Raw genomic sequence first — 15,673 nt, forward strand, 5'->3', positions numbered from 1 at the left:
TTGTTGGCTCAAGGTGGCTTGCCAACAAAATTCTGGGATGACGCATTCATCTCATCCACCTATATCTCGAACCGTTCCTTCCAAAGCCATTCAGCTTCAATCACCTTTTGCTAAGCTATTCAAGACCCATCCCGATTACCACTCTCTCAAAGCCTTTGGTTGTCTTTGCTACCCTCTCACTAGGCCATATAACAAACACAAATTGCAATATAGATCTGAACCTGCCACATTCATTGGATATAGCACCTCTCACAAAGGTTATAAGGCTTTGCTCCCATCAGGAAAGGTTATTCTTACACGTGATATCACTTTTGATGAATCCTCATTCCCTTTTCTTCATGCTGACTCTAATCCTCATTCACCAACTCCAGTCATCATAAATCCTCCATCACCTCCAATATCACTTTCTCCGACAACAATTCCCCCATCAAATACTCTTCCTGCTACTCCGTCTCAGCCATCATCTATCCCTGCTCCTCCTACTTCAGTGATTAGTCCTCATGCTCTCATTCCATCTCAGTCATCATCTATTCCTACTACTACTCCCACTTCCAACTCTGTTGATCCTCATGTTTCTCCCTCCTCATCCACTCCTACTCCACCACCCGTACATCATATGATTACTAGAGGGAAAGCAGGTGTTTTTAAAGCCAAATCTTTCAATCTAACTATCTCTCCCTCTCTCATTCCTAAATCTGCCTTGATTGTTCTTCTTATTCCGGTTTGGAAACAAGCAATGTTGGAGGAATTCCTTGCACTTCTAAGGAATAAGACATGGGTGCTCACTAAATTACCGCCCGGTAAAAACCTTGTGGGATGTACCTGGATTTTCAGAATCAAACGGCATATAGATGGTTGTATTGCCCGACTCAAAGAACGACTTGTTGCTCAAGGGTTCTCCCAACAACCCGGCTTTGATTTTACTGACACATTTAGTCCAATTGTAAAGCCTCAAACAATTCGGATTATTTTAAGTCTTGCCATTTCTGCCGGCTGGTCCATCACCCACCTCGACGTCAATAATGCCTTCCTTCACGGTGACTTGACAGACGAAATTTACATGCGTCAACAACCTGGTTTTGAGCAAGGTTCTCCTCAACTGGTATGCAAGTTGAATAAAGCCATTTATGGCCTAAAACAGGCCTCGAGATAGTGGTTCTTAACTGTGTTATCTGTGCTCCTATCTCTTGAATTCAAGCAATCTAAAGCTGATCCATCTCTCTTCTTTAGGATCAAAGGAAATGAGGTGATATATCTGCTTATATATGTGGACGACATGCTCGTCACAGGAAACTCTCGTTCTGGTATTCATCGTGCGATCAATCAGTTGGGTTCTCACTTCTCTTTAAAAGACCTCGGGGAGGTGAGACAATTTCTTGGCATCGAAGTCACTCGCACCAAGCAAGGTCTTCACTTATGCCAAGCCAATTACATCAAGGATCTTTTAAAGAAAGCTAAGATGGAAGATGCTAGAGGATGTCTGTTACGGACGTACTCCGCAACGACTCCGTGATCTTCCTTCTCGACGGAACAACGAACAATTCCAACGACAACCTCGCGGAATTGATCGAGAAATTTGCTGAGTAGTGGACGTATTCCACACGACAGCAAAGAAGAGAAACGATTTGCTTGTTTCGCAAGATAGGTTTTAGGGAAAATATTTCATTCATAAAAATAATGTGTGAAGAAATACCCTATTTTATACTAAGGACCCTAGGGCGGTTCGACGTATCCTAAAGCATCCGGGAAAGAACCGCAAAGAAAACCCGAACGGGGCTTATAACTCAGGCCCGACTCAAAAGCAATTAAATTACTGTTCAACAATAACTAAAACATAAAAGGAAAGAAAATCAAAAGGAAATAAATCACACACGGCTAACTCTTGAACTTGCTTGGAGGTCTGAGTTTGTCTCTCGGCCTCAAGGATCTCTTCGTCGTCGACAACTCTTCACCACGGCCACTCTCCCCCTGCATCGGCTCCCGAGGTACCGTCTCCTGCTGTTCGGCTGCTGTCGGTTCTGGTTCGGCGAGCTGGTCTGTTGGGGTGCTCGGTACTACCGAGCTGGTCTGTTCGGCCGCTGGTCTGTTCGGATGCTCGGTACTACCGAGCTGGTCTGTTCGGCTGCTCGGTATCGGGGCCCCCGTATCAACCCCCCCTCCGTTAAGAGTTGCCTTGTCCACAAGGCAAACCTCCGGGAACTGCCTTCCAATCGTCTCGACCGGCTCCCACGTAGGAGTAGAAGCATCATCTTCCCACTGCACCAAGCCTTGTCTCTCCGGTCGACCGTCGCGCCAACTGACGCGCTCCTCCAATACTGCCACGGGGCGGACTACCGGTCTATCTCCCACAAACTCCGGAGGCAATTTCACCCCGTCCACATCCCCGTCGCCCGCCACAAATTCGCGCAACAGACTCACGTGAAACACATTGTGGACTCGACTTCCTTCCGGGAGACGCAATTTGTAAGCCACCGGGCCCACTCTCTCCAAAATCTCGAACGGCCCGTAGAATCGTGGAGCTAGCTTTGCTGATAACGGCTTCGCCACCGAGTGTTGGCGGTACGGCTGCAGCCTCAACCAGACTACATCGCCCACTTCAAACTCCACGTGCCTGCGGTGTCGGTTTGCTACATCCGCCATACGCTGTTGGGCTCGCAAGAGGTTTTGCCGCAAAGTGACCAGCAGCTCTCCGCGCTGTCTGATAATATCCGCCACATTGGGCGGCGTTTTCGCCGACGGCGGGGACGCCACCAGTGCGGGTGGCTCTCGCCCATACAAGGCCTTATAAGGTGACATGCCCAACGCGGAGTGATGGAAACAGTTTAGAGCTAGCTCCGCCCACGGCAAAAAATTCGTCCACTTCGAGGGCTTATCGGAAGCAAACGCTCGCAGATATTGTTCCAAACCCCGATTGCGGACCTCGGTCTGCCCGTCCGACTGTGGATGGTAAGCGGTTGAAAAACAAAGTTTGGTGCCGCTTAGGCGCATCATTTCCTCCCATGTTGCGTTGAGGAACACCGAATCTCTATCCGAAACCAACGTCTTAGGGAACCCGTGGTGTCGGACCACCGTATTCACAAATAGCTGCGCTACTCGAGAGGCGTCAAACTTGGTTGGTAGGGGGGCAAAGTGAGCGTACTTTGAAAGCCTACCCACCACCACCATAATGGCTGTATACCCGCGGGATTGGGGCAGCCCGGTGATGAAATCCATCGACACATCCTCCCATACCTGTGACGGAACCGGCAGCGGCTGTAACAACCCCGCCGGCTTACGCGTCGAGTATTTCGTGGCTTGACACACCACACATTTATTCACAAACGACACCACATCTTTGCGCATATTTGGCCAATAAAAACCCGCCGCCAAAAGACGGAACGTTCTTTCGTATCCCCGTATCAATGTCCTACACCCATGGTCTCTAGTTGTGAGTTGAGCAAGGTGGTAGGCAACCCAACAATAGATGGTACTCTATACAGGAGCATGGTGGGAGGTTTACAATATGCAACCATCACGAGGCCGGATATATCGTTTGCAGTAAATAAGGTTAGCCAATATATGGCCAAACCTCTCGACTCTCACTGGAAAGCAGTGAAGAGAATATTGCGATACCTTGCAGGTACTGCAGATTATGGCCTTCATCTTCGTCCCTCCGATGGCTCCATAACTGCCTTTAGCGACTCTGATTGGGCCTCAGACTTGGACGATCGGCGTTCAACGACGGGATACTGCACGTACTTTGGATCGAACTTGATTTCTTGGTGTGCAAGAAACAATCAGTTGCGTCTAGATTGAGCACCGAAGCGGAGTATAGGAGCTTGGCGCATGTAGCTGCAGAAATTACTTGGATACAATCTCTTTTGAGTGAGCTAGGAGTCAAGGAACCAAGGGTTCCTGTCGCATGGGTGGATAATTTAAGTGCGATTGCAATTGCCTCCAATCCCGTTCTTCACACGAGAACGAAGCACATCGAACTTGATGTACATTTCATTAGAGATAAAGTTTTGGCAAAGAAATTAGATCTTCGACATGTTCCTTCAGCTGATCAGGTAGCTGATATTCTTACAAAGCCATTGAGTCTTCAATTCTTCTCAAGACTGAGGAATAAGCTAGGTGTGTGCTCTCAGTCGTCGCTTGAATTGAGAGGGCATGTTAGAAGGATCGATCAATCTGATGATGGCGTAAATGAGTTGCAATGCCAAACGTGCAACATGGCATGTATTAAATATGATCTGGACCAAAGGAGCGATTCACCTCAGCTGAAAGAAGATAATATTTGCTGTTGAGATTTATCTGCTTAAGTGTCTACTGTTGAGATTTGTGTGCTTAAATATCTGAGTTTGTTAGTGTTCCAGATTGTTCTCATTCTTCGTATATAAATGTGATGCTCATGTACTCAGAACGCATTGTGAAATAAAATGTAAAAGGCACTGCAGTTCAATATCAGTCTGTCGATCCTATTTTCTTTTTCTACCATGGCTTTTCATATACTTCTTCACTTCCATCTAGCTGGTGGGGGCGGCATGCCCTCGTCGCTAAACGAGGGGTGGTCGGGGGAAATCCTTTGATCACGTGTTTGTACGCATGTACTATTCTTGAAGAGTTCGAGTTACCAAGAAATGAGCGGTACCAGCTCTCTAGTTCCTCAAGACTTGTGTCAGACGGATCTACGTGGACGATGTATGTCTCTAAATTATTCATCTCTTCAGTTGCATGGATAATTTTGAGTGAAATCAAGAAAATTTGTTTACTATTAACAAAGATAGCATACTCCAAAATGTTGCTAATCAAACCTCTATAAATAACATTTCTGTAAATCGAGAAAAGAAAAATAAGAAGAATATTATACATGTATCAAATCGCCTTTGCGCAATATTTTAGTAGAGAAATATTTTTAGCTAAGGAGGAACTACACAATTTTTTATATTTCTAAATTATGAAAATTTAACTATCATATAAATAGTACTCTCTCCATCTCATAATAGATGTCACACTTTCTCTTTTAGTTTGTCCCACAAAAAATATCACATTCCTTTTTAGGAAAAGATCTCTCTCACATTAATATAAATATACTATATATTCTAATTTTCCTTTCTACTTAACACTTAAAACAACATCTCCTAAAATCTTATGTCATTACCTAAGTGTGATATCTATTATCTTATGGAGGGAGTATCACATGAAAAAAAGAGAAGAGAGGTTATGATAAGAGTAGAGAAAGGAAAAAGAAAGTCTGTTATGTCCATTTTAAGGTTTAGGTGCAAAATTAAAATTAAGGATCTCAAATGGTATTTTTTCTAATTTTCTGAGGATATTTTTTCTAATTCAGGGATCTAAAATGCGCAAAGTGCATTTTTGAGGGATCAAATTTGAAGTTCAGTTATCTTTTAATACATCCTTGTATTTTTATATTCTTGTAGTTAATGTTTGGATCATTAGGTGGGAATTCTTCTTTGTAACTCTCAAGCATGTGACTTAAGTGTTGCAATGAAAAATTTAATACGTCTGTGGTTGTTTATATATATATATATATACATGTGATTAGAGTGACGTACTTGTATTTTGAATTTTCTTGTAATTTTTATTAGTGGAAAAGTCTACTTTGTAACTCACAAGTATAGATATCAGATACGTGCAGTGGTGCATGCGACTTTTCTTCACACACACATGATAATAATAATAATAATTATTATTATTGATATAATACTAATCATGCATGTTGTTTTTTAAAGGGTGAAATTTCGTTGATGTGGTTGTGAAGTAGAGTGGATTTACATAGCATATCCCTTGGATTGTTCAGCAGCATGCACATTGGTTATAATTTTCTAATCACTAGGAATTTTTGAGTTTTTTTAGTTAGAGGAGAAAAAAAATATTTCTGAGTCTATCAGAATTAGTAAATCAAACTTGTATAGTCCCCAGACCTGCCCCTGTTACTAAGCACGTTAGTGTTGATCTGATATGATAACTCTTAACAATTTTATACCATCTCTTTGATGACTATAATTTGATATGATACTCCAAATACGATAATTATAACTAAATATTTGATGTCTGAAACTATCTTAAAGCTCTGAACTTAGGAATACAGTTTACTGATATGGGGAAAAGATACACGATCATAAAGCACAACAAGTACTCTTACTTGATGAATAAACTCAAAGTCCATATTCCCAGTCCAGCATCATTGCAACAATCGGGCTCCTTACCTCGTACCTAGTCGAACTCCATGTAAGAAATCCTTGGGTAAAATTAAACTCGTCTCCATTCAGATCTCTGCTGAAGGTTACTTGGTATGTCAGCTTTTGTCTCAGTTCATTGAAGTCAAGTCTTCCCGGTTCAACAACCACACCAACACCAGGAGGTGCAGACACCTTCACGACGTACGATGAATTTGCCTCACCAACATTCGTCACCGTTCTTGTGTACGTTTGTACATCCGATCCAAACAAAACCGAAAACGTAGGATAATTGAGTTGCGTCTCAGGTATACTGGATATCTGAGAGCAGTTCACCCTTTCTTGCGTGATGATCCCAATTTCCCTATTTGTGTATGATAGTCCGCACAGATAAGGGATGTAATCCCGGGCCTCAAGATCATAGACAAGCCCGGGATCACTAGCCCTGGAGGGATTCACATGCCCTGCACCGGTGGCATACACGTCAGCCGGCTTCAACGTCTGGTCCTCGATTGGACCGCCCGCGAGGTTTACGACGTCAGCGGTAGTCATGATCGCGGACTTGATCGCGGCAGGCGACCAGTCGTGGTGCACGCTTTTGAGCAGCGCCGCGACCCCGCTGAGATGTGGGCACGCCATTGAAGTGCCTGAACTGAAGACGAATCTGTTTGTGTTTCCTTCGATGGAAACGGGCCAGGCCGCCAGGATGTTCACACCCGGCCCGAGAATGTCCGGTTTTAGGATTCCAGGGCTGTGCACGCTCGGCCCGCGAGAGGAGAAGGAAGCGATGATCGGAGCGTGGGCGTCTCCGATCACCGTCCCTTTAAAGGACAAGGTTGCTGTGGGATCCGATGTGGAGTTTATGTACGCTTTGATCCGCAATCCTTGGGTGTAACCGACTTGTATGGTCGGGAAAGTGAAAGAGGCGAGCCTTTTGGTGTCTCCCTCGGTTTCGTCATTCATGATAATGACAGCTTGAGCTCCAGCGGCCCGGGCTTCTCTGATTACGGTTAAAAATGATCCCTCAGTTCGATCACTGATGGGGTACGAACTAAACAAGCCCAAGGAAGAGTATGAGTTCGGCATTACCAAAGAGTTCGGAGGAGTTCGGCATTACCAAAGAGTTCGGCCTCAGCCTACAGCTCGGTAAAAGCCAACCAATCAAGCTCTGCTCTCAGGTCGGCATCAAGCTCTACTCTCAGATCGGCAACCAAAGCAGTTCGGTCTCAGTATTCGACCGAACAAGGAGTTAGTGGACCCATGCAGGATTTCCACAACTTCCAACACACCCACTACCACGTGGCGTCAACTCAGGCCACGATCTTAGGCCATGACCTACACGACCTCCACGACCTAGAGTGATGATGTAAGCCACGATCTTAGTTCAATGTATAAATAGAACTTAGATCTGGTAGAAAAGAGTTAGAATCTCTCTAGAGAAATAATCATATAGCAAGTCTGTGTTGTAAGCTGTAATTCGCAGATCAAGCAATACAAACCTGCCCCCATTTCTCCCCGTGGACGTAGATTTACCTCAGTAAATCGAACCACGTAAAATTCTCTGTGTCGTAATTTATTTTTACGAGCATTTATCATTATCAAAAATTCGCGGAATCATCACTGGCGCCGTCTGTGGGAACCAGAGAACCAAATTTGTGATAAAGCGAATTTTTGACCGTTTTTTCAACCCAAAAAATGCATACCAGATCGCAGAGTACCCGTATTCCTGCCCGTGAGAACCAGGAGGAAGCCAATCCATCCCATAGGTCTGGAAAACAGCCTAGGGATAAATCCACCACCAGTTCTCATGGCGAAGGAACAAGCCGCTCCAAAAGCCGTCACACCGAGTCTTCCCAGCAGCCCGATTTGAACGAGGCTGTCAAGCTGTTTTTGGCTGAAAAGCAGGAGGAATTCTTAACCTTCCTGCAGAGAAGCCAAAAGCAGCCGGAGGCGAAAACGGCGGATTCTCCCTCTCCCTCCATACGAGACAGTCACTACCGCAGTAGTATCATGTCTTCCAGAAGAAAGAATCCTCGGTACCGGAATCACAGGAGAACTCCATCTCCTCCATACCGAAGAAATGTCGGGTTCGCCATGTACGGAGCATTGAGGACTCCGTTCTCGGACGATATTACCCGAACTTCCCTACCACAGAACTACCGAACTCCGTCGATAACCTATGACGGACTCGTGGATCCTCATGATTTCTTGGGACGCTATCAATATAACATGGCGAACCAGGGTCTCAACGAGGTCCACATGTGCAAGCTGTTTCCCGAACTGCTTATCGGGAACGCAAGAAGGTGGTTCGATAGCCTCCCCAAAGGCAGCATTAGATCCTACCGAGATCTAATGGATGCTTTCCACAGGAGGTTCTTTCAGAAAGCGGAAGCCAGAAGCACTTCGGCTCAGCTGCTTTCTATACGTCAAGGTCGCGACGAAAAGATCAGCGATTTTATGACGAGATTCCACAAGGAATGCCTACAAGTAGATAATCTCAATGATCTACTTGTCATTTCGGCATTCCAAAATGGAATCCTGCCCGGAGCTCTCTACAGAAAGCTCGTGGAGTGCGGTCCGCAAACAGCTCAAGAGATGTGGGACATTGCGGACAAGTTTTCTCGTGCCGATGAGGCAGACCGTCGAAAACGGTCTTTAGACAGCTCATCTAGAGAAGACAAAAAGAAGCCCGGTCATAGCGATCAGAGGCATCCTCGCCGAACACCTTCTCCACTAAAGGAGAGATAGCGGTCATCCGAGGTGATCGAAAAAGAGCAAGTGTGTTCGCAGATTGCGCTTAAAAGTGCCGAGCAATCAGTTCGGCACCATCGAGCATAGCAATCACAGCAGCCGGAATCAGAGGCCGGCGAAATGACCGAAGTCACACCGGAGCCGAACTCTTTGGTAGTTTACCTCATAAGACCGAGGACGACCAAGTTCGGTCAAAGCAGTTTACCTCATAAGACCGAGGACGACCATGTCTAGTCAAAGAGGTTTACTGCATAAGACCACTTCGGTTAACTGGGAAAGTCCGATCCACGCGATAAAACTCGCCGAATTAGGACAAGGGAAAGTTCGATCCCGGCGACGAAAATCGCCAAATTAGAACACAAAGACAAGTCCGGTCAAAGATGTTTATTTCATCAGACCAAAGACGAGTCCGGTCAAAGATGTTTATTTCATCAGACCAAAGACGAGTCCGGTCAAAGATGTTTATTTCATCAGACCAAAGACAAGTCCGGTCAAAGATGTTTATTTCATCAGACCAAAGACAAGTCCGGTCAAAGAAGTTTACTTCATAAGACCGAGGACAAGTACGATGAAATTTTTTCGCTAAGCTGTAAATACACAGTGTTAGAAGCGAAAACAAAAACAAAATTTCATTTTCAAATCTTGTTCGGCACACAACTCCGCTACCCTACAAGATGGCGTTACGCTATTACAAAGGACTATTCTACTGTCCAGGGTTGCTAAAGTTGAGCCATCTATTCACAAAATCCTCGTGAAGCTGAGTTCGGGCGTTCCAGGCAGCTGCAGAATAAGCAGGTCGACGAGATGCTCTAATCGACCTGCCACCTCTTCTCTGAGCCCGGGAAGCCCTAGCACCTCGGCGGCGAAGAGTCTCTTCACGAAGCATTTGTTGATCTTGCTCACTCATAATCACAGCTCCTCTACGAACTTCAGCCTGTTCTCGTCTTGACGTTTCCGGCTGTTCCAGAGTTCGTTGCTGACTTGGAGTACGGTTTTGAGCAAGTGAATCAAAGGTTTGATCTGGAGTGCGAGCATCTGTTGGCACGATATGCCGAAGGAATCTTTCTATGGAGGGGCGCCGAGAAAGAACAATGTTGTACCGAGAAGCCCAGCGCCGCAATGATGTCACGACTTGTTGGCAAGCCGAGCTCTCCAGCGCATTGTTCCTCCGGAGTACATTATATTCCTCCCACAGTTCGTCAACTCGACTCTGAACATCTGATATGGTCATTCCCCCGCGCACACGGATGTAATCCTCGTACGCAGTCCTCTCAGCAATGGTCGTATTCAGCTCGGCCTCCAGATCATTCTTATCGGACTCTAAGTCCTTATTATCGGCATCCAGCTTCACCAAACGAGCCAGAAGCTCGTCATTCTTCGTCTGATCGGCTATAGCTCTTTTCTCAGCTTCGTCTAAAGCCGAAGAGTACAGCCGCTTCCAGTGAAGTACCTCCAGCTCCTTGAGAGTTAAGAATACAAAGCAGCTACGTCAGTTCGGCATTTCAGCTTACCGAGCAGGTAGTAAACCACAACAGGAGTAAGAGAGTACGAAAGGCTATACGAAGACACAAGAGCAGAAAGAAGAATTTTTTCATTCATAAGAAAAAAAATTTTTCTATACAAGGAGGGCTTCAAGGCCATTTTACATAAAGGAAGAAACTAAACTAAGAGAAGGGAGACGAAATCATACTTCGCTAGCTTCGTCTCCTCCTTCTCGGTGAGGTTCAGCTTCCTTCTCTGCTTCAGCTTCAGCCTCTGCCTCCTTGCTCTCCCCAGCCTGCTCGGCGCCACCGTAGCCGATCTGCTGCGTCTCCTGATCGGCTTCCTTCTCCGGATGCCCGGCTCGCTCGACTTCGGCCTCCCGCTCCAGCGGCTCGGCCTCACCCTCTCCGTTGTAAGTCGAAGCGGGTGAAACGGGTCCCACGGAGGCAAAGATAGCCTCCAGGTTCTCGTCCCGATCAGCTCGACAACTCCGGACTCTGTCTGCAGAAAGCAGGACCGAAGATGAAGCGAGCTCCTCAAGGAGCGGCAGATTCTGAAGCCGAGCTGCTATCTCTCGGCTGTACAGAGGCAGTACGACGTCGGCCCCCTGCTCGCCCTTATCGGCAATTAGCCTTACCAGACTACCGACAAAAGCCGAGAACTGGCTACTCAAAAAGAGTTTCTCCGTGTAAACACGGAGAGCCTCCCCCTGGGCAACCACGGCGGCAGCATCACTCCGTTTCGCCTGCTCTCGCTGGATGGCGAGCTGGTTTTTGGCAAACTGAGCTTCATCCTGGGCCGAAATCCTAGCAGCTCTGGCTTTCTCAAAGTTTGCCTCGGCCTGCTCGGCCCGGTGACAAGCAGCCGCCAATTTCCTCTGCATCTCAGCATAGTCATTGGACGCTTTGGAGAGTTCGACGGCGACGAGCTTGGAGAGCATATCGTTCCTCTGAAAATGGATAAGAAAAAAAGTCAGCAGAGGGCACCAAAAATACAGGACAGAAGCCAAGCCAAAGAATCAAGGAGACAATTCACCTCGGCGAAGTCCGTGGGCCATAAAAATGGCTCACAGATATGCTCCGAAGGAGGCGCCAAGACCACGTCTTTCTCTGGCGCTCTCGGGGGCTTCTGGGTCTTCCCCTTCCTACTTGCCGAAGTCGACTCCGGCTTCTTTGGACCCGAAGAGGTCTTTTGCCTCTTCGGATTCTTCTCGGCATCAGGCGCCGAGCTGGTAGCCTTCTCTTTCTCCGGCTCCTCAAGCTCGGAGGACTTTCGGATAGCCTTATTCAGCATGAACACTGCCAAAAAGCAAGAAAACAAGGTTAGTTTTCTTCGTTAAAGCAGTAGAGCATAAAGATAAAGAGAAATCCTCACCCTCGGCCTCTTCGTCCGAAGACGAGATGTCGAACACGAGGTCGCCCTTGACGAGCTCAGTTTCCGAGTATTGTTTCCTAATCATAGGAATCTTATTGAGCTCGCCCTCGAGCTCGGCCAACGGTTCTAACCGAGGATGGGGAATCACGGACTTCGGCCTTCTCCAAGGAAAGCCCGGAGCCGAAGTCCTATTATAAAAAAAGAAACGGTTTTGCCATTTCGGCCACTTGGTTTTGCAGAAGGCCCTAAAAGGCTGTAAGGGGATCAAGTAAAACCAAGATCCCTTCCTTTTAAACTGGAAAAAATTAAGGATTGCCCTCAGAGACAGATCCTTATCTAGCCTACGCAGTTCGGCAGCAAAAGCCGATAAGTGCCTCCAAGAGTTCGGAGTCACCTGACCTAAAGGGAGTTGAAAAAAATCAAGAAGCTCTACAAAAGGTGGGGGAAGAGGAAAACGAAGCCCGCATTCTAAGCAGGCTTCGTAAACGGTGGCATAACCCTCCGGCGGGTCGTTAGCCCTATGATCATCGTCGGGAACCACCGCCTTCCCCCCAGGTAAAAAATATTTCTCGTGAAGGGATATCACAGTATCCTTACTCAAGATACTGTGAAAATACTCTACGGTCTTCTCCCCGGATTCTTTCCGGCTAGAAGACCCCTTATCCCCTTTCCTACCGCTACCCGACACCGAAGAAGAAGAAGAAGACATTTTTCTTACTTTTTGAAAGTGAAGAAAGTCTGAAGAAGCTCTTGAAAGCGGAAGAAAATTTCTCGAGAAAGAGAGAGTATAGAAGACGCAACAGCAAAGGTGTTCAAATGAGGAAGAAAGAGCATATTTATCAGATTCGGCGAAGATTTCAAAATCGTCGCACCGTTTCGAATCCCACCTTTTCAGGATTCAACGGCCGGATTTTACTGTCGCATTTAATGCAGTCACATGCAAGGCACGTCCCCTGACGTCAGCCTCCCCCGTACCTTTATCCAGAATGCCGAAGTGACTCGCTTCGCCGAAGTGATTCACTTCGTCTTTCGGGGGGGGTAGTGATGGGGTACGAACTAAACAAGCCCAAGGAAGAGTATGAGTTCGGCATTACCAAAGAGTTCGGAGGAGTTCGGCATTACCAAAGAGTTCGGCCTCAGCCTACAGCTCGGTAAAAGCCAACCAATCAAGCTCTGCTCTCAGGTCGGCATCAAGCTCTACTCTCAGATCGGCAACCAAAGCAGTTCGGTCTCAGTATTCGACCGAACAAGGAGTTAGTGGACCCATGCAGGATTTCCACAACTTCCAACACACCCACTACCACGTGGCGTCAACTCAGGCCACGATCTTAGGCCATGACCTACACGACCTCCACGACCTAGAGTGATGATGTAAGCCACGATCTTAGTTCAATGTATAAATAGAACTTAGATCTGGTAGAAAAGAGTTAGAATCTCTCTAGAGAAATAATCATATAGCAAGTCTGTGTTGTAAGCTGTAATTCGCAGATCAAGCAATACAAACCTGCCCCCATTTCTCCCCGTGGACGTAGATTTACCTCAGTAAATCGAACCACGTAAAATTCTCTGTGTCGTAATTTATTTTTACGAGCATTTATCATTATCAAAAATTCGCGGAATCATCAATCACAGGCAATGATTTTTCCTCGAGCGTAGATTCCTTTTAATGCCCCAGAAATGCAAAATCCGGTGTGAATCAGAGGCAACGGCGTCTGCGAAAAATTGTTAATCTGAATAATGGCTTCGCCGTCTATCTCCTCTGTATTCCCAAGAAGTGCAACAGCTAGTAATTTTCTGTCAACTGTGGTCGCTCCCACTGTTAGAAGCCATGGAGCCTCATTCGACAGCGTGCCGTGTGAAGGTCCGTTGTTACCGGCAGAGCAGCTCACGAAGACGCCCTTCTTGACGGCACCATAAGCGCCGAGAGATATGGCGTTGAAGGCGAAGGGATCCTGGCCGAGTCCTACAGAGATCGAAATCACATCAACGCCGTCTTCGATAGCAAAGTCCATAGCCGCTAGGACGTCGCTCTCAGAGCAATGCCCTGTATCGGTGCATACTTTGTAGACAGCTATGTGAGCCCGCGGGGCTATTCCCACAGCAGTGCCGTTGGCTCTCCGGAAGGAGTTGGCGCCGCCTACGAAACTCCCGGCGGCAGTGCCCGCAACATGAGTTCCGTGTCCGTTTTCATCGAGCGAAGTCCCCTGCCCAAACGTGAAGTACCTGGCACCGATGAGCTTGTTGTTGCAGGCGAGCTCGCACTTGCCCTTCCATTTGGCTGGCGGGGGTGGCATGCCCTCGTCGCTGAACGAGGGGTGGTCGGGGGAAATCCCGGTGTCAAGGACACCGATGATGACGCCTTCGCCATAGTTGGAGTCCTTCCAGAGGCCGGACTCAGGGTGTAGTCCGAGGAAGTCAGGAGTGTGGGTGGTGTGTAGGGGGAGCTGCCTTTGAGGCCTAGCGTGTAAGAAGCCGTCGTATTTTTGGATGATGGCCACTTGGTCAGGGGTTAGCCTCGCCGCGAAGCCTTTGATCACGTGTTTGTACGTGTGCACTATTCTTCTTGTGGAGGGGTTTGAGTCACCAAGAAATGAATGGTACCAGCTCTCTAGTTCTTCCAGACTTGTGTCGGACGGATCTACATGGACGATGTACGTCTCTAAATCGTCAATTGCACGTGTAATTGCTGAATGGAAAATGAGTGAAATCAAGAGAATTTGAGTTATTTTGGAGAATGAGCTCATTTTCAAGTGTTGTTTACAAAATTTATGTTTATGTGCTGGTATATATAAGATTTAGTCACATCCTCGTTATTTAGGGGAAAAGTCTTCTTTGTACCTATCAAGTAGAAACGTGTTATTTTCATCAGCCCACTAACATTACTATAACACTCCTACTAATCATATTGTTTGAAATGGCCAAATTTCGTAAGTGTGGAAGAAGAACAAAGCATATTCAATGGATTAATCAGCATTGTCACATTGGGAAATTTTATTTAATTTATATAGTCTGATGAGTAGTTGTTGACCAGGTCGACGATGTAAGCTTGCTAGCGGCAAATTTTTAAAGGAGAAGAAGTCGGGTTAACTAATTGTATCTTTTAAATCCTAATTTTGAATTAATCAACCCCAATATTCAATTTAATTCTATATTGTCTCTCTAGGTACAGATGCATCGCATCGGTAACTCAATGGTGGTTTTTTTATTTACTACTACTAGTTACGATCTTGCCTCAATAAACCAACAAGCAATGAAAATAAATTTAAAACAACAATAAATATATAAAAGGTCAAATTTTTGAAAAACTATAAAATTTAATCAAATTCTAATATATCCCGCCTTTTATAAAATAGCTAAAAAGTTGTGAAATTTGAATTTATTATAGGTTATTCCTTGTAGAAAAAATAAGAACTTTTTAAAAGATACGAATTTCAATGCATGTAATTGGTAAAGTAAAAGACAGATAGTAAGAAAATGTGGTTGGAGTATTATTAGTGGAGAACATGTCTCACTTTATTAGAAAAAAAATCCTAAAATAAAAAGTTCATAATTATGAGAGAGATAAAATAGAAATCTCAAATAAAATAAAAATAATTTCTATTTTTAAAAAATAGAAATTATATATTATTGATATTTTCAATCAAACAAAATCATTTTAGAGTATAAGAGCATCTGTAACGCGGCGGGCCGGGCCGCAAGTCGCGAGTCCTGGCCCGTCCCATGCGTTACACAGAGGATAGTTACGGCCCAGGCCGGTCCCGGGGCCACGTTCCCGGCCTGGAGAGCGTCCCGCGTCCCGGCCTGGGACGGCGTTGCACGGTGACGGGCTGCAACTGGGCGAGTCCCGGCCCAGCGTTATACGCTCCTCGGGCCGGGCCGCAACCGAT

At 46.1% G+C, this 15,673-nt stretch overlaps 1 protein-coding gene across 1 annotated transcript; it reads right to left on the reverse strand.

Moving 5' to 3' along the window:
- Positions 1-6,158: 6,158 nt before the first annotated feature.
- LOC121801151 (subtilisin-like protease) lies at positions 6,159-14,530 on the reverse strand. Its single transcript, XM_042200601.1, has 3 exons — positions 13,411-14,530; positions 10,140-10,166; positions 6,159-7,177 (listed from the first exon to the last, which is right to left on the reverse strand). The coding sequence occupies exons 1-3, from the start codon at positions 14,528-14,530 to the stop codon at positions 6,159-6,161; spliced, it is 2,166 nt and encodes a 721-aa protein (XP_042056535.1).
- Between the last annotated feature and the right edge of the window lie 1,143 nt (positions 14,531-15,673).

The sequence above is a fragment of the Salvia splendens genome, chromosome 4, assembly GCF_004379255.2.
Source record: "Salvia splendens isolate huo1 chromosome 4, SspV2, whole genome shotgun sequence".
NCBI classification, from domain to species: Eukaryota; Viridiplantae; Streptophyta; class Magnoliopsida; order Lamiales; family Lamiaceae; genus Salvia; species Salvia splendens.

Bases quoted from the DNA above. Each gene is read 5' to 3' on its own strand.
- LOC121801151 (XM_042200601.1), bottom strand. From the start codon at position 14,530: ATGAGCTCATTCTCCAAAATAACTCAAATTCTCTTGATTTCACTCATT. The intron at 10,167-13,410 runs GATGATTCCGCG...TCCGTGTGCGCG, and splicing joins AAAAATCATTGCCTGTGATT to GGGGAATGACCATATCAGAT. The intron at 7,178-10,139 runs GTCGAGTTGACG...CCGTAATCAGAG, and splicing joins GACCATATCAGATGTTCAGA to AAGCCCGGGCCGCTGGAGCT.